Consider the following 25,583-nt stretch of genomic DNA (forward strand, 5'->3'; position numbering starts at 1 on the left):
GAACATTATATTAATATGATGATTAATCTCAAATAATGTCTGTTCCTCACAAACGATCAGATGAGAACCAGAACGTCAACTTCTGTCACGATGCTTCAGTGGAGCTCAACATCTACTGTGTCCTTCCATGGATGTTTCCTTGAGGACAATCATGTAGTTCAGCAGTAAAACATCTGCTCACAGCTGGAGTTTGAGGAGAGACAGCAGAAACAGACTGATGGTAAATAAACACACAACCGAAGCTCTTAAAGGAACATCCTTGAGATGCACACAATAAGCCGCTTTTCCTCCAAACTCTCACAATCGCTCGCTTTCTTCCCGTGACAAAACACTTGAACATTCAGCGCGTCCTCCACAAAAATCGCCGAACTCCAGCCGCCCGATCGACCTCGTGCAGAACACAACCCACAACAGAACATCTCTATTCTAGCGGACAGACAAACCAGCACTCGTTTTGTGACGACTGGAAAAAAAAACAAAAAAACAATGCACAATACCACATCGGAAAGTTTAAAAAACAACACATTAGGAAAGTTATAGTATAAATAAGTATAATTTAAAAAATAGTTAAAATTCTATGAAGTATACAACCTATAAAGACTTTAGAATATACAATAAAACATTATTCAATTAAATTATATAAATTAAAATTAAAATTTATATATGGGTCAAAGACATAAAAACAGTGAGTGTAATACTGCTTCAAGTTGTTGTTGAAATACTTCGAAAAATATTAAAATATTTTCTGTTTAATTTAATTGCATTTTTGTTTTTGTTTTTCTGAGGAAAAAAATTAATGTCATACATTTTCCCCTTATTTACAGAAGACTGCCGATAAAATGTCATTCAGTGTCAATCTTGTCAGGTGTATTTACAACAAAAACCAATTTATGACATTAAAAGATGAATTACTTTTACCCCAAATACTAATTAGTTGTAATTTTACATAAAAAAAAAAATAGCCTAATGGTCAGTAAGAATTTTGATTTGATTTTTCTCTCATAATTTAGACTTTTTAGTCATAAATTCAATTTTTTTAAAGTTCTAATTTTAACTTTTTATTTCATAACTTCAACTTTTATCCCAGAATTTCGACTTTAATTCATAATTTCTACTTTTTTAAGCTATCATTTAGACTTTAAGTAATAATTTCTACTTTTTATCTCAGAATTTCAACTTTTTATTATCATTGATTTTTTTAAGTAAATTTTGATTTATCTCATAATTGACTTTTCTTTTACTTATCTCAAACTTTTTATTTCATAATTTCAACTTTAAGTCATAATTTAGAATTTTTATCTCATAATTTTGACCTTTTATCTCATAATTTCAACTTTTTATCTCATAATTTCAACTTTTTAATTTCAAAATTTAAATAGTTTTAAGTAAATTTTGACTTTGTATCTCATAATTTCAACTTTTCTCTACAAATTTCAACTTTAAATCATAATTTCTACTTTTTTACCTCAAAATTTCAACTTTTTATTATCATTGATTTTTAAGTCAATTTTGACTTATCTCATAATTGACTTTTCTTTTACTTATCTCAAACTTTTCTTTTACTTATCTCAAACTTTTCTTTTACTTATCTCAAACTTTTTATTTCATAATTTCAACTTTAAGTCATAATTTAGAATTTTTATCTCATAATTTTGACCTTTTATCTCATAATTTCAACTTTTTATCTCAGAATTTCAACTTTTTAATTTCATAATTTAAATAGTTTTAAGTAAATTTTGACTTTGTATCTCATAATTTCAACTTTTCTCTACAAATTTCAACTTTAAGTGATAATTTCTACTTTTTTACCTCAAAATTTCAACTTTTTATTATCATTGATTTTTAAGTCAATTTTGACTTCTCATAATTGACTTTTCTTTTACTTATCTCAAAATTTTCTTTTACTTATCTCAAACTTTTTATTTCATAATTTCAACTTTAAGTCATAATTTAGAATTTTTATCTCATAATTTTGACTTTTTATCTCAGAATTTCAACTTTTTATCTCAGAATTTCAACTTTTACTTCAGAATTTTAACTTTAAGTCATTTTTTTTCCACAACTTTTTTAGTCATAATTTAGACTTTAAGTCCTAATTTCAACTTTTTATCTTTAAATTATGACTTAAGTCCCAATTTTGACTTTGTATCTCATAATTTTGACTTTTTAAGTCATAATTTCTACTTTTTATCTTTGAATTAAGTCATAATTTCTACTTTAAGTCATAATTTCGACTATTAATATCTCATAATTTCTACTTTTTAATTTCATAATTTCGATTTATTTATATTTGAATGATGACTTATGTCATAATTTCGATTTTTTGTACATCATAAAAAGAGCAACAATACATAAGTGCTGTGACTAGTCCTGATTAGTCTAACGCAGCACATGTAGCAAGGTTTTTCCTTTTTATATAAAAAATAAAAACAAAAGAAGTAGAACAGAGAGTGCAAGTGTATATATATATATATATATATATAAACACACACACAGACTATAGCAGTATTTTCAATTTTGCAGCAGCTCTCAAGGTTATCAGAGATTGTATTCTGGCAGATTTATTCACTAGTTTGAAGTAAAAACGGTCAGCGGGCTTTTATTAAAACTCTTCAAGAGGAAAAACATGCAATCAGAGGGAAGCTTTGCATTCAGACGGACGTCTTTGTGCGGCTCGCGAAACAATAACGTGTGCGAACGATAAGCCTGCATACCTCCCACAAAATAATTCACTTTCAAGGGTACAACTCATTCTTCTCTGTATGTCTGTGTTTCTTTGTTCTCTCTTTGCTGAGCTTAATGGAAGTCCACTGACAAAGACGGGAGAAAAAAGACTGGTTTCTGCAATCTGCCACTGCGCCGAAACACATTTGTTAAACATGTAAAGCAGGACTGATGGCTGTCAGGCCCAAACTGTCATTACAGAGGAGTGCGTCAGACATTAGGCTAACAAGCCCAGCGCTAAACCAACTAATGAACGGCTGATGTGTAATGTTTCAGAGGAAACTATCACAAATGAACATTCAGGAAAAACACAAGATCAGATCAGGCTTCACGAACAAGAATAGGAGTTTTTACAGAAAGGTGGAGAGATCATTGACTAATGATGGACATCTAAAATCTCTTAAGACTCTCAGCTGAAACCTCTCTATGCAGATTAAAATATAAAGAGGAGTTTTCATGATTACACTGTTAAAAAGAAAGCTTCGTAATTGGCACACTGCAAAAAATGATTTTCTTATTTAGATGTTTTTGTCTTGTTTCCAGCCAAAATATCTGAATCAAGAAGGATTTTCTAGACGAGTAAAAGTTGTTTTGTTTTCAGAAAAACCAAGTCAAAATGAAGTGAGTTTTTGCTTAGAACAGGCAAAATAATCTGCCAGTGGGGTAAGCAAAAAAAATCTAATTTCAAACAGCAAACAAGATTATTTTTCTTACCCCATTGGCAGATTATTTTGCTCGTTTCAAACAAAAACGCACTAACTTTTGACTTGTTTTTGCTGAAAACAAAAAAAATATTTTCACTCGTCTAGAAAATCCTTCTTGATTTAAGAATTTTTAGATATTTTGGCTGGAAACAAGACAAAAACATCTAAGTAAGAAAAGCAGTGTTATTTTGGCATCCCTGATACTATTACACTTTTTAATAATGTTTTGTTTTGTTTTAAATTGATATTTTGTGATATTTTTGGTCTTTGTTATTGCATTAGTTTTGTTTTTCTTTAAATACTCTATATATACACTATCTATTAAATAATTTTTAACATACATACTTTTTGAATATCTAAATTGTAGCACTATTGTAGTTTTTATTAATATTTTCAGGTCGTTTTTAAAATTTAAGTTACATTTTATTTTGGTAATATATTATATGTTCTGTATTTTTTGTTTTATTTTAATTTTTAGGGTTAGCCCTAACCTTAACACTAACCCTAAGTCATAATTACGAGATAAAAAGTCATTATTGTAATTTGCTAAATCAAAATTATGACTTTAAAAGTCAAAATTATAAGAAAAAAATCTTAAATCTTAAAAGTCATAATTACGAGATAAAATATCGAAATTATGACTTAAAGAAACAAAATTAAGAAATAAAAAAGGTAAAATTATGACTTAAAAAGTTGTAATTATGAGATAAAAAGTAGAAATTATTAGATAAAAAGTCAAAATGATGAATTTTGACTTGATGAATATGACTTAATGAAAAATTAAGTCATAATTCAAAAATAAAGTCGAAATTATGACTTAAAAAGTTGAAATTGACTTGAAAAGTCAAAATTTGAACTTAAGTAGTAATTATGAGATAAAAATGTGAAATTCAGATAAAAAGTCAAAATTATGACTTAAAAAGCTGAAATTGACTTAAGTAGTATTAATCATGAGATAAAAATTAGAAATTGTCTGATAAAAACTTAAGTCATAATTCAAAGATAAAAAGTTTACAAGTCATAATTTTGACTTTTTATCTTTAAATTATGACTAAAGCTTTTTATCATAATTTTGACTTTTTAGCTCATGATTTTGACTTCATAAGTTATAATTTAGATTTTTTATCTTTGAGTTATGACTTAAGCAAGTCATAATGTCTTCTTTTTAGCTCATAATTTTGATTTTTTTCAAGTCATATTTGTGCCTTTTTTCGTAATTATGATTTTTAAAGTCATTATTTAGTCTTAGTGAGTCATAATTTCAACTTTTTAATTTTTTTTTTCTTATGTGATGGAGATGGGCTTCCATAAATTTAAGTTTCAGTTTTGATAAACCTGCTATTGGTTTCTAAAGGTTATTTGTAGCTAAAAAGAAAAAAAAAATCTAATCTTTAGATTATTAAAATGTTCTTCACACCCAGAAAAAAATAATCTTAAGAACTGACCACTGAAAGGATCTTTAAGAAAACAGAAATAGTTCTTCAAAAATAGTAAAAAAAAAAAAATACTTATTTCATATGCAAACATGTAAGCCAATCACAGCAGTGGGCGTTGACATTGAAGTCTTAAAGGGGACACACCCTTTTAAAAAAAGTCAACAAATCAGAGTAGAAACAGCTTTATATTTCTAAATGATGTTTTTGATATAGAACGTGCACCTTAGGAAATATAATCAAATAATAATAATGCAGTTCACAATCTCTTATATGTCTTCTTAAACAACAAACTAATACTTTATTACTTTATTACTTTATTACTTTATTACTGCCACGGGGCAGCCGTGGCCTAATGGTTAGAGATTCGGACTTGTAACCCAAAGGTTGCAGGTTCGAGTCTCAGGTCCGGCAGGGATTGTAGGTGGGGGGAGTGAATGTACAGCACTCTCTCCACCCTCAATACCACGACTGAGGTGAGTCCCTTGAGCAAGGCACCGATACCCCAACTGCTCCCCGGGCGCCGCAGCAATGGCTGCCCACTGCTCCGGGTGTGTGTTCACAGTGTGTGTGTGTTCACAGTGTGTGTGTGTTCACTACTGTGTGTGTGCACTTGGATGGGTTAAATGCAGAGCACAAATTCCTTGTATGGGTCACCATACTTGGCCTCACTCACCCCCTTTCCTTTCCTTTCCTTTATGGTTTCTCTTTCAGGAAGTGTAGCTGAAATCCTGTAAATCATGAGTCACTCAAAGTTCATGAAGCTCCAGCAGCAACAAACAAAGTCCATGCAGAAGTTAAGCTGCACAACACACATGCTAAAAGCAGTTCTGACACACACACACACACACACACACACACACACACTCAAACAGAGAGACCCCTGCAGGCCTGGTGTGAAGGCCAGAGACTCAGACTCATCCATCGCCATCAGCTCTGCAGAAATGAGAAACAGTGAGACCTTCAGCAGGAGGTCAGAACCCAGAAACAGCCTCCAGTTCCTCAACCCTCACACACACACACACTCACACACTCACACACACACACACACACACACACACACACACACACACACACACACACACACACACACACACACACACACTCATGTCAGGTAGGACAGTACGCCGCCGCGGGCCGCAGCTCATCTCTACTGAACTCAAACACACTCAACATCACCCACGGCCCTCAAGTGCAGATGGAAAGATTGCGGTTCTCAGCTCCACGAGCAAAGATGCAGACAAAAATCAAATACAGCACTGAAAACTATCATTTTTGTAAACAATTAAACACTTCAAGTTAAAAAGTATAAAAGTTTGAAACACATATTGAAGATACAGGTTATGAAAACAAGTCTTAAAGAGACAGTACACCCAAAAACTATCATCATTACTCGTCTTCATGTTGTTCCAAACCTTCTGAAGTATGTTGGTAATCAGTTTTGGTTTCCATTGGCCATTTCCATTTTGACCTAAAACGTCTAAAATATTATCTAAGTTATTATTAAAGAGTCGAAATTTACTTAAAGTTTCAATTATGACTTAAAAAGTCAAAATTATCACTTCAAAAAAGTCGAAATTATCAGTTTACAAGTCATAATTTTGACTTTTTACCTCATAATTTTTTTTAAGTTAGTTTATTTATTTTTCTTAAGAAAAAAATCATAATTTTGACTTAAGTCATAATTTCATTTTTTTTATCTTTGAATAATGGCTTAAGCAAGTCATAATTTTGACTTTAACTTTTTAATTTTATAATTTTGACTTTTTAAGTCATGATTTTGACGTTTTATCTTTGAATAATGACTTAAGTCATAATTCTGACTTTTTTTTCTTAAAAAAATTACAAAAGTCATAATTTAATTTTTTTTATCTTTGAATAATGACTTAAGAAAAAAATCATAATTTTGACTTTTTATATTAGAATTTTTACTTTTTTAAGTCATAATTTCATTGTTTTTATTTTTGAATAATGATTTAAGCAAGTCATCATTTTGACTTTAGGTCATAATTGTAACTTTTTAACTTTATAATTTTGACTTTTTAAGTAATAATTTCAACTTTTTACATTTGATTAATGACTTAAGCAAGAGTCATATTTCGACTTCGTCTTCATGTTGTTCCAAACCTGTAAGAATGTTGGTAATCAGTTTTGGCTCCCATTGGCTTCCATTATCTCAACAAAAATGCAAAAAGGTTCTCAACATTTGTCAGAATGTCAGATGTAAAAAAGTCGAAATTAAGAAAAAAAAAAATGAAATTATGACTTAAGTCATAATTCAAAAAAAAAAAAAAATCAAAATCATGACTTAAAAAGTCAAAATTATGACTCTTGCTTAAGTCATTATTCAAAGATAAAAAGTAAAAATTATGACTTAAAAAGTCGAAATGATCACTTCAAAAAAGTCGAAATTATGAGTTTACAAGTGAGTTTATCTCATAATCTTAACTTTTAAATGTTATAATTTTGACTTTTTATCTTTGAATAATGACTTAAGTCATAATTTCAACTTTATCTTTAAAAAAATACTTAAGTCATAATTTATTTTTTTATCTTTGAATAATGACTTAAGAAAAAAAAATCACAATTTTGACTTTTTATCTCATACTTTTTATTTTTTAAAATCATAATTTCATTGTTTTATCTTTGAATAATCACTTAAGCAAGTCATAATTTTGACTTTAAGTCATAATTTTAACTTTTTAATTTTACAATTTTGACTTTTTAAGTCATAATTTTGACTTTTAATCTTTGAATAATGACTTAAGTCATAATTTCAACTTTATCTTTAAAAAACTGCTTGAGTCATAATTATTTTTTTTTATCTTTGAATAATGACTTAAGAAAAAAAATCACAATTTTGACTTTTTATCTCATAATTTTAATTTTTAAAAATCATAATTCCATTGTTTTTATCTTTGAATAATGACTTAAGCAAGTCATAATTTTGACTTTAAGTCAATTTTATTTTTTTAATTTTATAATTTTGACTTTTTAAGTCATGATTTTGACTTTTTTATCTTAAAAATATATTTCTACTTTTTATCTTTTGAATAAAGACTTAAGTCATAATTCTGACTTTTTATATTTGATTAATGACTTAAGTAAGAGTCATATTTCGACGTAGTCTTCATGTTGTTCCAAACCTGTAAGAATGTTGGTAATCAGTTTTGGCTCCCACTGGCTTCCAATATATCAACAAAAATACAAAAAGGTTCTCAACATTTGTCAGAATATCTTCATTTATGTTCCACAGAAGAACTGAAGGAAACTCCCCCAGGTTTGGAGTGACATGAAGGACAGTAAATGAAGACAGTACTGTCCCTTTAAAATCCCTTCTTCTGTTATATCAGCATTAATCAGACTCAACATCGAAAGACGACTGCGGTTACCTGCGCATTTGGTGCGTGCTCTCAGTGGTGGCCCCGGGGCCCCTGTTCCTCCATCCAGGGGCCGCGTCAGCAGCACGCTGATCTCGTACTCCGTGTCGGGGTCCAGGTGGCCGATCTTGTGTGAGGTTTTATCGACGGGCTGCAGGTCGTACATGGTGCCGGAGACGGTGCGGTACTCCACCTCGCGGTTGATGATGGGCCCGTCTCCGTTGATGGAGTTGGCGTTCAGCTGGATCCACAGGTACGTGGCTCCGACCGCCATGAGCTGAGGAGGAGCGATGGGAACCGGCGGCTCTGAGAGAACAGACAAGACATTTATAATGAATAAGAATGGAATTACAGCAAAAATTCCAAGTAAAAACCAGGTCCAAAATCCGCAATAACGCTTCCTCCAGTGGAAGTCAATCTCCTGTTGTTTCTCACATCAAAATCCAGTCACATATTTGTTTAGAGCTGTTTTGGCTTGTAAACGGTGCTTGATCTGTCCAGATTTCTCTCCTGATTCAAACCAGACCACTTTTTCAGTTAAAAACACCTATCCTAACCCTAACCAACAGATTTGTTTGAGCTTTTGTCTTCTCAAGATGTCAACTGATGGACTGGAGTGGTGTGGATTACTTTGATATTTTTTATCAGATGCTTGGACTCTTATTCTGACGGCACCCATTCAATGCAGAGGATCTATTGGTGAGACAGTGATGCAATAACGTGCTTTAAAGTAGAAATAATGACTTAAAAAGTCAAATTATGAGATAAAAATCAAAATTATGATGTAAAATGTTGAAATTATGATTTAAAAAGTCAGAATTTTGAGATAAATTAAAATTATGACAAAGTCGAATTATGATTTGAAAGTTGAAATTGAGATAAATTGAAATTACGACAGTCTAAATTTATGACTTTGAGATAAAAAGTCGAAATTATGAATACATTTAATTTTGAGATAAATTAAAATTATGACAGTCAAAATTATGACTTAAACCAAAATTATGAGATAAAAGCAGAAATTATGATTTAAAATTTGAAATTTTTTAGATAAATTGAAAAGATGACAAAATTGAGATTATAAAATAAAAAATTGAAATTATGATTTAAGTCAACATTTTGAGATAAATTAAAATTATGACAGTCAAAATTATGACTTAAACCAAAATTATGAGATAAAAGTAGAAATTATGACTTAAAATTTGAAATTTTTGAGATAAATTGAAAAGATGACAAAATTGAGATTATAAAATAAAAAGTTGAAATTATGATTTAAGTCAACATTTTGAGATAAATTAAAATTATGACAGTGAAAATTATGATTTAAACCAAAATTATGAGATAAAAGTAGAAATTATGACTTAAAATTTGAAATTTTTGAGATAAATTGAAAAGATGACAAAATTGAGATTATAAAATAAAAAGTTGAAATTATGATTTAATTCAACATTTTGAGATAAATTAAAATTATGACAGTCAAAATTATGACTTAAACCAAAATTATGAGATAAAAGCAGAAATTATTACTTAAAATTTGAAATTTTTGAGATAAATTGAAAAGATGACAAAGTTGAGATAAGATAAAAAGTTGAAATTATGATTTAATTCAACATTTTGAGATAAATTAAAATTATGACAGTGAAAATTATGATTTAAACCAAAATTATGAGATAAAAGTAGAAATTATGACTTAAAATTTGAAATTTTTGAGATAAATTGAAAAGATGACAAAATTGAGATTATAAAATAAAAAATTGAAATTATGATTTAATTCAACATTTTGAGATAAATTAAAATTATGACAGTCAAAATTATGATTTAAACCAAAATTATGAGATAAAAGTAGAAATTATGACTTAAAATTTGAAATTTTTGAGATAAATTGAAAAGATGACAAAGTTGAGATTATAAAATAAAAAGTTGAAATTATGATTTGATTCAACATTTTGAGATAAATTAAAATTATGACAGTCAAAATTATGACTTAAACCAAAATTATGAGATAAAAGTAGAAATTATGACTTAAAATTTGAAATTTTTGAGATAAATTGAAAAGATGACAAAGTTGAGATTATAAGATAAAAAGTTGAAATTATGACTTAAACCAAAATTACGAGAACATTTTTTTTAATTATGACTTACTTAAACCAAAATTATGAGATAAAAAGTCAAAATGATGACTTAAATCAACATTTTGAGATAAATTAAAATTATGACAGTCATAATTATGATTTAAACCAAAATTACAAGATAAAAAGTTGACTATCTGTACCTTCCAGCTAAAATACAAGTCCATAATCCATAATAATATCTTAAAGCAAACTATTGTTAAGACATTAATACTGCTTTCTAAAAAATGCATTAAAATGAAGTAAGCTCATGCTTGAAACAAGACTAAACATCTGCCAATGGGGCCAGAAAAATTCGTCTATTTTTCTGACCCCACTGACAGATAATTTTTCTTGTTTTCAGCAAAAACTCATTCATTATTCATGCATTTCTCAGAAAAGAACGCTTAAGTCGTTTGGCGTCTAAGAACGTTAAGAACGTTTAGATATTTGTACTGAAAAACAAGACACACATCTGAACAAATCAAATTTTTAGCAATGTGACAGTTTTCAAAATCTTTTGCATGTGCAGTAACTATTTTTTCTTTGACAGAACAGTGGCATTGCTGTTTTTATCAGCTCATGTTCTTAAAACAGGACTGAGAATGTCAACATGTTCTCCTGAATGTTCTTCTATCCATCTAATGCTGGGAAGACTCACTGATTCATGTGAATCATCTGTCAAGAGTCCTCCAGACAGCCCTGTGTGACATTTTGTGCAGTGAAATAAATATAGCACCACTGTGATTCACTTCTATAGTTTAAAATCAATCAATAAATAAAATAATTCCTGCATAATCAAAAACAGTAAATCGTGACTCTAGCAGCCTTGAGATTACTGGTTTAATATTTAGGAAATGCATGGACCTAGTAAAATGTACAGATTAAATGCAATGTACGTCATATGGATAAAAGTGTATGCCAAACACATTTTTCTGTTAATTTAAAAGTTAATCAAAGTTTAGACTGTGTAGTTTATGTTTAAAAAAAAAGATATGAAGTTCAAAGCAGTTACATTTTGAGAGTTTGGGATCAATAAGATTTTTAATGTTTTTTTTAAGTCTCTTATGTTATAACCAAAATTCAGAAAAAAATTATGAAATATTATTGCAATTCAAAATAACATTTTTTTATTTTAATATACTTTAAAATGTAATTTATTTCTGTGATGAAAAGCTGAATTTTTATCAGCCATTCCTCCAGTCTTCAGTGTCACATGATCCTTCAGAAATCATTCTAATATACTGATTTATTACTTTTATTATCAATGTAGGAAACAGTTGCGCTGCTTAATATTTTTTTGGAACCTGTGATACTTTTTTCAGGATTCTTTGATGAATAAAAAATTAAAAAATAACTGAATTTATTCAAAATAGAAATATTTTCTAACAATATAAGTCTTTATCACTATTTTTATTAATTTAACACATCCTTGCTGAATAAAAATAAAATTTAAATAAAAATTACTCACCCCAAACTTTGAACAAAAGTTTTCTATTTTAAATAAATGCTGCTCTTTTTAATGTTTTATTTATCAAAGAATCCTAAACAAAAATCCTAAAATTTGGTGTGTTTTTGCTTCAAACTAGCTAAATAATCTACCAATGGGGTAAGAAAAAAAAGTATTTCAAACAGAAAGCAAGATTATTTTTCTTACCCCATTGGCAGATTATTTAGTTTGTTTCAAGCAAAAACTTAATTTTGACTATTTTTTTTTTCTAAAAACATAACAATCTTTACTTGTCTAGAAAATCCTTAGTAAGAAATGTATTTTTTCCAGCGCATTGATGTTTTTTGGACTGAGATACAACTATTTAAAAAGCTGTAATCTGAGGGTGCAAAAGAATCAAAATACTGAGAAAATCACCAAAAAGTTGTCCAAATGAAGTTCTTAGCAATGCATATTACTAATCGAGAATTGAGTTTTGATATATTCATGGTAGAAAACTTGCAAAATATTTTCATGGAACATAATCTCAATATCCTACTGATTTTTTGGCATAAAAGAAAAATTATTTTGACCCACGCAACATATTTTTGTCTATCGCTACAAATATAACCATGCTACTTAAGAGTGGTTTTGTGCTTGGGGGTCACAAATAATTCTATAAAAAGTAAAAACTACCATAAAAAAGAAGTAGTAGATGCCCTTTAGTAAAACAAAAGCATCTTGTTCAAGTGTAAATGATCACAATTATCATATTTATAGCCTTTGAGTTTGTTGTTTGCGGTCGGTCCGGATATGAGTATTGATGAAGACATGAAAACTGATCTGATCTCATCTGCAGAGTCTCACGCCTGCGGCGACAGCAGCTGAAATACAGACACCGCAACACCAGGAATAAAAGATCAGCATCATATTTACTGCAGACACTCACAATCAGTCAGACCAGAAAAACACAACCTCATGAAGAAACACACAACGCCTGAGAGACAGAGAGACGGCGTCTTCATGTTCATGTTCATGTGTGTCTGCGACTGCAGATGGACAACCCTCCGTCACCCCTAAAATACCCATAATCCTCCACAAATCAGCTGCCAATTAAACAGCACCTCAAACGAACCGCGTAATCCTGACGCCACGATCACAGCGGGACAGAAGAACTCAGACAGCTCTCAGAACAACCTGATGAACCTTGTCTTATTCAGGCTCTGTTCCATTTTCACTGTCTGTAATTTTAGAAAGATATTGACCTCTGAACTCATGAATGAAGAGAAGTGTGTCTGAACTCCAATTACACACAGATTAATCACACAAAGTGAAGAACAGACGTCACGCTCGCTATATTCAACAGAATGTGCTGAACCTTCGTCAAATTACTCAGTCCTCATTTTCTGTATTGAAAAAGTCTTTATGTTTTTGGAAGCTTTGTTAATTACAAAAATACTAAAGTATAATAAACTACTCACTGTAAAAAATGGCCGTGAATTTAACGGTAAAAAACTGTAAAAATGCTACGGTAAATACCTGTGAAATGGTTTTTCCCCTTAAAACAGTAAGTTCCCCTTCTATATACGGTGAAAAACTGTGTTGGACATTGCATGTAATTTTACGGCAGTATACCGTTTTTTGAAGTGAAAAAGAATGTAAAATTTACAGTGAATAACCGACATTCCCAGAATTCCCTGTGTTTCTTTTTTTTATTTGATGTTTTTTGTGGAAATAACTTTTTCTTATTAGATTTTGTACATTAGGGTTATATGTTACATATAATGCTGTTAAATTAATGTTTTTTGCATTAAATCAGTTTTATGTGTGTTGTGGTGTTTAGTGTTTGTGTGAATGACACTGTGCACCTTCTATATATGCTATTATTTAAAATCTCCTTGTTATGGGCTTTGGTTGATCATGTGATGCTGTCATCTCCACCTGCTTTTGGTGGTTATCAGTGTATTGCAAAGGTACAAAACAGATTTTAGTACTTCAAAAGGTTGGTACATCATTATTATATCAGTAAAAAAGTAAAAATCAGAAATTACGGTATTTACCTGTATATTTAAGTGAAAACCGTAAAATGTAAAACATTGCTACCGTATTTTTTACAGTAAAACTCTGGTAACCACAGCTGCCAGGGTTTTCCCGTAAATTTTACGCCTTTTTTTTTTTTTTTTACAGTGTATACACCGCAGATTTTCAAGGCAATTTTCTCGATATTTTGTTGTTTCTCGGCCAAATATTGTCCTATCCTACCTAACATACAACAATGGAAAGCTTATTTATTTAAAAACAAAATTACTTATGACTGGTTTTGTGGTCTATGGTCACATATTATATATTTTTGATGTCTTGAAGTGTATTTTATACTTTTGTGTATGGTTTTTTTTTTAAATACTTTTCATACTATAATTTTTCCACTGCAAAAAATTGTTTTTTTTACTTAGATTTTTTGTCTTGTTTCCAGCCAAAATATTTTAAAATTCGATATTCTAGATGGGTAATAATAATTGTCTTGTTTTCAGAAAAAAAAAACAAGTCAACATTAAGTGTGTTTTTGCTTGAAACGAGCTAAATAATCTGCCAATGGGTAAGAAAAATAATCTTGTTTTCTGTTTGAAATTAGATTTTTTTCTTACCCCATTGGCGGATTGTTTTGCTTGTTCTAAGCAAAAACTCACTTCATTTTGACTTGTTTTTTTCTGAAAACAAGAAAATTATTTTTATTTGTCTAGGAAATCCTTCTTGATTTAAGAACTTTTAGAAAATTTGGCTGGAAACAAGACAAATCATCTAAGTGAGAAAAGCATTGTTTTGCAGTGTAAAAGTTATAGTATGAAAAGTATTTTTAAAAAACTTACACAAAAGTTTAAAATACACTATAAAATATCCAAAAAATATATGTGACCATGGACCACAAAACCAATCATAAGGGTCATTTCTAAAAAAAAATAAAGCTTTCCATTGTTGTATGGTTTGGTAGGATAGGACAATATTTGCCCGAGATACAACAAAATATTAAGAAAATCGCCTTTAAAGTTGTCCAAATGAAGTTATATAGAATATATGTGACCTTGAACCACAAAGTCAGTAACAAGGATTCATTTTTTTTTTTTCAATTTGAGATTTATACGTCACCTGCAAGCTGAATAAATACAAAAATTTGAAAATCTAGAATCTGAGGGTGCAAAAAATGTAAATATTGAGAAAATCAACTTTATAGTTGTCCAAATAAAGTTCTTAGCAATGCATATTACAAATCAGAAATTAAGTTTTGATATATTGTGGTGCATTTACATAGTATGTTCATGGAAGATGATCTTTACCTTAAAATCCTAATGATTTTTGGCATCATTTTGACCCACACAATGTATTTTGGGCTTTTATTAAATTAAATTAAGTTAAATTAAATTAAATGTTGATATACGGTAGGAAATTTACTAAATATGTTCAAAGCTCAGTGCTCATAAAAACAGACATCACTTTCTACACTGGAAATATATTTCTTATGATTTTGGAAGCTTCATTAATATCATAAATGTAAAAGATACTAAAGTATAAAAAACTACTATAAAAAATATAAAAGTTATAGTATGAAGTTAAAAAAAAAATCAAAAGTTTAAAATACACTATAAAACATGTGACCATGGACCACAAAACCAAAATACGTTTTTTTTTTTTTTTTTAATTGAGACATACAGTATACATCTGAAAACTAGGTAAATAAGAATGAGAAAAACCAAGAAAATCTGGAATCTGTGTGTGCAAAAAATCTAAATATTGAGAAAATCCCCTTTAAAGTTGCCCAAATGAAGTTCTTAGCAATGCATATTACTAATCAAAAATTAAGTTTTGATATATTTAAGGCAGGAAATTGACTAAATATCTTCATGGAACATGATCTTCATTTAATGTCCTAATGATTTTTGGCATGAAAGAAAAATGAATAATTTTGACCCATACAATGCATTTTTGTCTTTTGCTACAAATATACCTGTGCTATTTAAGACTCCAGGGTCACATATAAACAAAGTATAAAAGTACATTTAAAATATACTATAAAACATGTTTACAAAAACAACCAATTTACCAAGTACAGGTACAAAAATAAAACTTTTGAAAAATATATTGATTTTTTTTTTTTTTCATTTTATACAGTACTGAAGTAGAAAAAAATTAAATATACTATAAAATATAAGTTATATTATAACTATGATAAGTGTGTGTGTGTGTGTGTGTGTGTGTGTGTATTCCAGTGTCTTTGAGAAGGAACGACACACACAGCTTCCTCTCAGAGACGGTCATTCATCTGCAGTGACCCGCAGGCCACAGATCTCCACTAACAGGCCGTTTGATGCAGCGGCTTTATAGAGACATCCGTCACGCACGACCGCTGCTTCACATCAGCTCACAGCGACATGAGTTCCTCACAGCATTCACACACATATTTACTGCTCATCTGATGAAGTCAAATACCGCTGTCACAAACGCACACCAACACACACACACACACACACACACACACACACACACACACACACACACACACACACACACACACACACACACACACACACACACACACACATGTTGGGTTTACATGTTTTATGGGGACATTCCATAGGCGTAATGGTTTTTATACTGTACAAACCGTATTTTCTATCACCCTACACCTACCCTACACCTAAACCTAGCCCTCACAGGAGATTGTGCACACTTTTACTTCCTCAAAAAAACTCATTGTGCATGATTTATAAGCCTGTTTCCTCATGGGGACCTGAGAAATGTCCCCACAAGGTCAAAATTTACTGGTATTCCTATCCTTGTGGGGACATTTGGTCCCCTCAACGTGATGAATACCAGGTACACACACACACACACACACACACACACACACACACACACACACACACACACACACTCACATATATATATATATATATACACACACTACCGTTCAAGAGTTTGGGGTCAGTACATTTTTTTTTTTTTTTACGAAATTAATACTTTCATTCACCAAGGATGTATTAAGTTAATAATTAAAAGTTAATAATAAATAATTTACATTGTTATAAAAATTTATATTTTGAATAAACACTGTACTTTTTAAACTTATTATTCATGAAAGAATCCTGAAAAAAAAAAAAAAAATCACAGGTTCCAAAAAATATTTGTCAGCACAACTGTTGATATTATCCAACATTGATCATTCTGATAATAAATCAGTATATTAGAATGATTTCTGAAGGATCGTGTGACACTGAAGACTGGAGTAACAGCTGATAAAATTCAGCTTATCATCACAGGAATAAATTCTATTTTAAAGTATGTTAAAATTACAAACATTATTTTATATTGTAAAAACATTTTGCAATATTACTTTTTTTTCCCTGTATTTTTAATCAAATAAATGCAGCCTTGATGAGCAGAAGAGACGCCTTTAAAGACTATTACAAGTCCTACTGACCCCAAACTTTTGAACGGTTTTGATGCGCTCAAAGTTATGCCCCTTGTACTCCCATTCACCGGCCACTGACCACAAAACGAAATCATGGTCAATCTCAAAAATGGCTCGTTTGATGTAATTATGCTTTTAGATATAAGTTTGTCTCGTTTACAGTAAAAAAAAAAAAAAAAAAAAACAGCCCAGGTTGCATTTTTTGGCAATAGTTATCCTTTAAGAGCTGGGGGTGAAAACTTTTGAATAGAATGAAGACGTAGATTTTTTTTTTTCTTATTTTGTTTGAATATATATGTTTTTTTTTTTCCATTTAGTACTGCCCTTCGGACGCAACAGAAAATACTCGCATGTTTCCCGGAAGACAAATTAAGAACAATTTACCTTGATCTTCAAATTCAAAAATTTGAATTTTCCGTCTCTTAATGTATTGTGTTTCCTTCTGGAGCATCAGTGAATGTTGGAACCTTTTTTAATAGTTGTGTTTGAGTGCCTCAGTTGTCCTCAGTGTGAAAAGATGGATCTCAAAATCATACAGTCATTGTTGGAAAGGGTTCAAATATGCAAAGATGCTGGAAAACTGAAGAATCTACAGGACCTGAAGTATTTTTCTGAAGAGCAGTGCTCAGTTTAACTGTTCAGAACAAACAAGGGACTCATGAACAACTATCACTAAACAAAAAAACAAAACAGTCGTAAATCATTCAGGTAACCACACAAGTATTAAGATCCAAGGGTTCCCAAACTTTTGCAGGGGGTTACTTTAATAATTTTTATTTTAATTTTCTTGATAGTTTGTCTTGTGGACTATATGTAAACTTATTTTACGTAAAATATCTTACCCAGGACACTACTTAATAAAAACAACATGCATTTTGTTTGATCTCTCTAAAATTATTCAAATTTTCACAGATTCTGCAAAGGGTATTGTTATATATACAGTATAACAATAAAAAATCAACTATATCAAATTCACTATATAACTAGTATAAAAAGTACTAAAACAATAAATAAGTATAAAAGATTAAAACAAAAATGCCAAAAATGTTAGTACAAAACATTTTATGTATAACTATTTATCTATACATATGTATAAAATTATTACATTTATGTAGTACAGTATAAATAAATAAATAAAATACAGTATAAAATATATTTTTTAAGTTATCAAATTATAAGAAGCCAGTGTAACCAAAGTGTGAGAGTGTGTGGTGTGTTTGTCCCATTGAGCAGAAACACAGCAGCAGCTGTAAATACCAGCAAACTGAAGCATGAGAGACTCGAAGCATGGGCTTTAGAGGCTTTAGAGAGTAAAACTGCAGATTAACAGCAGAAACGAGCCAGCTGACACGATCAGACACAGTAATTCTGCTTCAGGAGACCCACAACTCACACATTTATATGAGTGTGTGTGTGTGTGTGTGTGTGTGTGTGTGTGTGTGTGTGTGTGTGTGTGTGTGTGTGTGTGTGTGTGTGTGTGTGTGTGTGTGTGTGTGTGTGTGTGTGATGATTTTAGGACGGTGGACAGCTGTGACCTGTTTCAGTAACACACCTGCCTGACAAACACAGAGCAGAAACCACAATAATATTGTAAATCAGAGCAGAGAAATGAATTCAAATCACAGCAGGACACAAGTAAAGTGCTGTACAAAAACACTGAATAAATCAGATGAAATTGTGTGTATCAGCATCTGTGTAAAATTAATAAATGCTGATTATTTTACAAATATTATAATTTGTGTTAAAAAGTTAACTATACACTATAAAACATATTATACAATCTATAGTATGAAAAATAATATTGAAAAAAATATTAAAATATTTTTTACTAGAAAAAATTAAAAAAACTATCAAAAGTTTAAAATAAATTATATAGGTTATTGTATACAAACAAAATCTAAAAATATGTATGAAAAGTTCAAAATATATTATTAAACATTACAAAAAATTATAAAAGGACAGAAATGAAAAAGTTTTGTTATGTAGCTCTACTATCTAACTCTGGAATCAATGCTGTACTGTTTAATGTTTATTAAATAAATAAAATGTTAATGGTAATTACATAAAAAAAAAAACTATCAAAATTTTAAAATAAATGATAAAAGTTATAGTATAAAAACATAAAATATAAAAATATCTATGAAAAGTTCAAAATATATTAAACATTACCAAAAAAAATTTTAAACTACAAAATTGAAAAAAAAAGAAGAAATACTGTTATAAATCTACAATTTAAGTCTGGAATCAATGCTGTACTGTTTAATGTTTATTAAATAAAATAAATGTTTAATGTTTATTAAATACATTTTTATTAAATAAAAAACTATCAAAAGTTTAAAATAAATGCTAAAAGTTATTGTATAAAAACAAAATTATTTAACTCTGGAATCAACACTGTAAAATGTTAATGTTTATTCAATAAAAAAATATTCAATGATAAAAGTTATAGTATAAAACATGAAAAATACAAAAATATTTATGAAAAGCTCAAAATAAATTATTAAACATTACTAAAAACTGACAAAATGACAAAAATGAAAAAAGGTTTATGTAGCTCTACAGTTTAACTCAGGAATCAACGCTGTGTACTGTTTAGTGTTTATCAAATAAAAAAATGTTAATTAAATAAAAAAAACTATGAAAAGTTTAAAATAAATTATAAAAGTTACAATATAAAACATGTAACATAAAACAAGAACAAGAAGAACAAAATTTATTTGCAGTGCATTAAATGTCTAGCAAAAGGCTTGTCGTCTGGCCTCAGGGCGGAGCCTCTGAACGTGATTGACAGCTCTCTGTCCGAACAGGCGGGATTAAACCAATCAATCACATAAAGCTGTGAGGTAAAAACTACAGGAACATAAATTCAATTGAGCGAGAGAGACACAGAAAGAGCTAAAGAAATATTGAAGGCCATTACCGCGCCGGAGAGCGGAGAACACACGAGGATTCAGATGCGGCCGCGCCATAAATTCATATCAAATGACTGTTGAAGGGCTGCGTGGGACTACCAACCCGTAAAAACACAGCCGCGGTCAAGGGCGACTCTTACCGCCAAACACACGCGAGAGACATTAACATAAAACACACATCAATCTCCTCAGCACACGCTTCTGCTTCAGATCCCTCCGTCTGTGGAGGAGCTGCACACCGTCCTTCACACGAACTCACATCCTCAGAAAGACATGAAAACCTCATTCATTATTACATCGATCAATAAACATTAACCTCAGTTTTTGCATTTGAAATTTGTGTTTAGTGATGCTCTCTTAGAGAACTATTCACAAACTCTGGACATAATATAACATTAATATTAAGATTTGTGAGCCTGCTGAACTTGATGTAAACCAGGCTGGATTTGTTTGGTCGGATAAGTTTGTTGGAATAGATTCATGCAACAGGCCACTGATGCTGATGTATGAGTGTCTGTCTGTGTGTGGGTGTCCAAACAATACGTGTGTGCACTTGTAAAGCTATCTTTATGAGGATCCGAGTGAAGTGAGCAAAGTGAGGACATTTTGGCCGGTCCTCACTTTCTGAGACCCCTTTAAAGGTCTGTTTGAAGGTCAAGACTTGGTTTTAGGGATCGGGTTATAATTGGGTAAAGGTTTAGTTTAGTTGACTCACGTTTGATGGTCAGCTCTCCATAGTTGGACACTCCAACGCCCATGTTGGAGTGGACGATGCATCTGTAACGGCCAGAATCCTGTTTGGTCGTGTTCACCACATCAAACATGCCGATAAAGCGCTGGTTATTCCACGGTTTGGTTGCTTTCATGGGAGCTTCACGACCGCCGATACCCTGCAGACCACAGACAGAAGAGCAGATGATCAGTGAGGAGTCATTTAGACAAATAAAATATACATTCAACATAAACACACACATACAGTACAAGCTCACACTCACTTGCACGCTCGCTCGCTCACTCACTCGCTCGCTCGCTCGCTAGCACACTCACATGCTCTCACACTCACTCATGCACACTCGTGCACACTTGCTCACTCACGCAGATACACTTGGACACTCACTCGCTCACTCACACACGCACACTCACTCGCTCGCTCGCACACTCACATGCTCTCACACTCACTCATGCACACTTGCTCACTCACGCACATACACTTGGACACTCACTCGCTCGCTCACATGCTCACACACTCACTCATGCACACTCGTGCACACTTGCTCACTCACGCACATACACTTGGACACTCACTCGCTCGCTCACACACGCACACTCACATGCTCACACGCTCACTCATGCACACTCAGTCACTCGCTCACTCAGTCTCTCACTCAAGCACTCGCTTACACACTCACATGATCACACACACTCACTCATGCAAACACGTGCACGCTCGTTCACTCACTCACCCACATACACTTGGACACTCACTCACTCGCTCACACACGCACACTCGCTCGCTCACATGCTCACACACTCACTCATGCACACTCGTGCACACTTGCTCACTCACGCACATACACTTGGACACTCACTCGCTCGCTCACACACGCACACTCACATGCTCACACACTCACTCATGCACACACTTGCACACTCAGTCACTCGCTCACTCACACTCACTCAAGCACTCGCTCGCACACTCACATGATCACACACACTCACTCATGCACACACATGCACGCTCGCTCACTCACTCACCCACATACACTTGGACACTCACTCACTCGCTTACACATGCACACTCACATGCTCACACAATCACACTTGGACACTTAGTAATGTACGCACTTGCACACTTGCGACATGCGCATATACACTCACTCTCACACACACACACACACACACACACACACACACACACACGCACTCACAGACTTACTTGCTCACTCACACATGCTCACTCATTCACTCACACACGCACACTCAGTCACTCGCTCACTCACACATGCACACTCACTCTCTCACTCATGCACGCACTTGCACACTCACTCACTCATCCATGCACTCTCTCACACACACACACACACACACACACACACACACACACACACACACACACACACACACACACACTCAGACACTCAGACACACTTACACGCACTCGCACACTTGCTTGCACATTCACACACTCACTCGTGCACTAGCACACTCGCTTACACACTCACCCACAGACTTGCTCACTCACACTTACTTGTGCATGCAATTGCACACTCGCTCAGACACTCACTCACACTCACTCGCTCAGGTACATGAACACTTGCTCATACACCCACACACACTCACTTGCTCACAAACTCACTCACTCAGACATTCATTGCTCATGCACTCGCTCGCTCACTCACAGACTTACTTGCTCACTCACTCACTCTCTTGGTGTGTAAAGTGTGTAGAAGTCTTTATAGATGTTTGGGGGATGAATGAGTTTATGTGTACAGTCACTGTATAGCTATATTTGTGAGGTCACACATTGACACAATGCAATCTCTAGCTCCTTATCCTAAACCTACCCATCAGAACTAAATGCCTCACCCAAACCCTTACCCTAAACCTAACCTTTACCCAATTGTAACCTGATCCCAAAAAACCAAGTCTCCCTCAAACAGGCCTTTAAAGGGGTCTCAGAAAGTGAGGAGCGGCCAAAATATCTTTGCTTTACAAAACTGTCCTCATTCCGATGGTCTAATGCTCAAACCAGCCCTCACAAAGATAGCTACACAAGTGCACACACACACACACACACACACACACACACACACACACACACACACACACACACGAACACACGCACACACACACACACACACACACACACACACACACACACACACACACGCACACACACACACACACACACACACACACACACACACACACGTGCGGTTCCTCCAGCTGTCAGCCGGTTCAGCAGGCAGATGGAGGCCATTTGTTCGTCAGTGATATTTCTTCATTACTGTCATCAGGGACTCTGCTCTTAATGTCTGGATCTCTTTCCTCTGTTAATGAGGACGTGTTTGTTTAAGTGACAAACTGCCGGGCTGAGAGAACGCTAACAAACAACTTAAACATCTCTCACACTCCACACAGGAGCCTTGACTAAACTAAACTAGTTTGTTCTCGGTCACTGGAAGAGTCCATCCCATCTACTGCTGATGCACTATAGTCCCGATCGCTATAAAATACATTTTATTTTCATTTATATATGTATATTGTCTGTTCTTTTATGTTGTATTATTTTTATGTTGTTGTTTTCCTGCCTCGGGACTACAGGTGAAAATTAGCATTTATGCTACAACCTGGCTCATTTACAGTCTGTACAGAAATGTTAGATTGTTCATTAATGTGCACTGTCCCGAACGAACAAATAAATAAATAAATAAATAAATAAATAAATAAATAAATAAATAAATTAATTAATTAATTAATTTATGAGTTCACTATATGTGACCCTGGACCACAAAACCAGTCTTAAGTAGCACAGGTATATTTGTAGTAATAGCCAAAAATACATTAGGATATAAAGATCATGTTCCATGAAGATATTTTGTAAATTTCCTACCATAAATATATCAAAAATTATTTTTTGATTAGTACTATGCATTGCTAAGAACTTCATTTGAACAACTTCAAAGGGGATTTTCTTAGTATTTTGATTTTTTTTGCACCTTCCAGATTTTCAAATAGTTGTATCTCTAACAAACCATGCATCAATGGGAGGCTTATTTATTAGCTTTCAGATGATGTATAAATCTCAATCAAAAAAAAAAAATTGGCCTTTATGACTGGTTTTGTGGTCCAAGGTCACATATATCTACAGAACATCAAAACCGGATTACAAAAAATGTTTGTATAGAACTTACATTTAAACAATTTTCACTCAGAAATTGCTAGTAAATTTTACAATTAATTATAGAAATAGATAATAGCGTTGAATTAAATGTGAAAATTTGAAGCAGTATTTTCTTGTAAAACATTAAGCTCCAACAATCAAACTTTTTATTATTATTATATTGTTGTTATTTGTTATTAAGTGTTATTTGTTATTTGGGAAACCCCGACATACATTAAAACTGTCATTAAAAAAAAAAATCACAATACAAAAATAAATAAAAAAGCTTTAAAAAATTAATATAAGCTTCATCTTTATGAAATAAAATCATTTTTATTTACAAATTTATGGCTAAGAAATTGCTTTTTTTCATTATATATCTACATAATGTGCATTTTATTCAAACCAAACTGATGTAGAATTTACTTTGAAACAATTTTCAATCAGAAAAAGTTTGAAAATATAGTTTACATATAAAAAAAATGCGAAGTAACACATGGAATTAAACACATTTTGAAGGAGAAAGAATGAAAAGTTATTTTATTTACAACTTTTTTTTTCAAACAAAACAATTCTAGCTATTATTTTATTCTTTTTTTTACTGCGTAAGACATTTAAACTTATTTTCTTATTCTATAATAAATGTTTTATTTTTGTAATTATTTAGTTTTTTTGTACTTTTTTTTTTTTAATTTTGTTTTATCCATATATCTCATCAAATTTAGTGAGGTTTCTGCACATTTCACAATGAACTTAAAATTAAGATATATATTTTGTAAACAAATCAGATTAGATAATTCTGCAGAAGCAAATGTAAATGTGATGTTTTTTTCTAGAAATGCAAACAAAAATACTGACAGAATGAAGGAAGTTACAGCTGTTTTCTCTGTTGTTTGCGAATGTTCTGCAGCTTCAACATGTCCAGCATTGAACCGATCAGAGCTCCTGTGTTTGATTTAAACAGCCAAATGCTCAGACACGGCAGAGAAGAAAGCCAAACTCAACTCTAGCTTCATTAAACTCAGTAAACTGTAATGATGCTGAACCGCCACGCGTCCCAGCGGACAGATGAGGCTGTAAACGAGCCTCTGGGTTTAATGAGGTGCTCTGCGGCGGGACATTCAGACCGGATAGAGCGGATTCTGACCGAAATCACGGGATGAGCCGCCACCTCTTCATTAGTCATCAACACACACGAATCCAGACGCATCTTCATTACAATTTCAGTGATAATTTACAGTTGGTGTGAGCATCTGACCTGCAGCCAGAGGTTGAAGTTGTCTCTCCATTCTCCGTTGACGGTGCAGTGAAACGTGGCCGTCTGTCTGGCGTTCACCTCCACGCCTTTGATATGGAGGAAGTGCGGCGTGTTCACTGGAGAAACAGAGAGCAGAGAACTCTAGTTCAATAAAAACACATGCACAAAGACTGCAAAAGTCTCTTGAGTGTCAGATGAGATCTCAGTCTCAAACTTAGCAAAATTTACAATAAGTCCGAAATCTCAATAGGATCTCAAAAAATTCTCATTAGACAATCTGAGCTGCTCTTC

The 25,583-nt window shown here is 32.2% G+C and overlaps 1 protein-coding gene across 1 annotated transcript in view; it reads right to left on the bottom strand.

Annotated features, from left to right (window-relative positions):
* The window catches only part of LOC141343773 (receptor-type tyrosine-protein phosphatase mu-like), a 107,517-nt gene that overhangs the window by 81,096 nt on the left and 838 nt on the right, over positions 1-25,583 (bottom strand). Inside the window, exons 2-4 of the mRNA XM_073848416.1 lie at positions 25,293-25,408; positions 20,867-21,041; positions 8,254-8,547 (exon numbers count right to left, since the gene is read on the bottom strand). Of these exons, the coding sequence (XP_073704517.1) occupies positions 8,254-8,547; positions 20,867-21,041; positions 25,293-25,408 (585 nt within the window). The remainder of the gene's footprint in view (positions 1-8,253; positions 8,548-20,866; positions 21,042-25,292; positions 25,409-25,583) is intronic.

The sequence above is a fragment of the Garra rufa genome, chromosome 10 (genome assembly GCF_049309525.1).
Source record: "Garra rufa chromosome 10, GarRuf1.0, whole genome shotgun sequence".
In the NCBI taxonomy this organism is placed as follows: domain Eukaryota; kingdom Metazoa; phylum Chordata; class Actinopteri; order Cypriniformes; family Cyprinidae; genus Garra; species Garra rufa.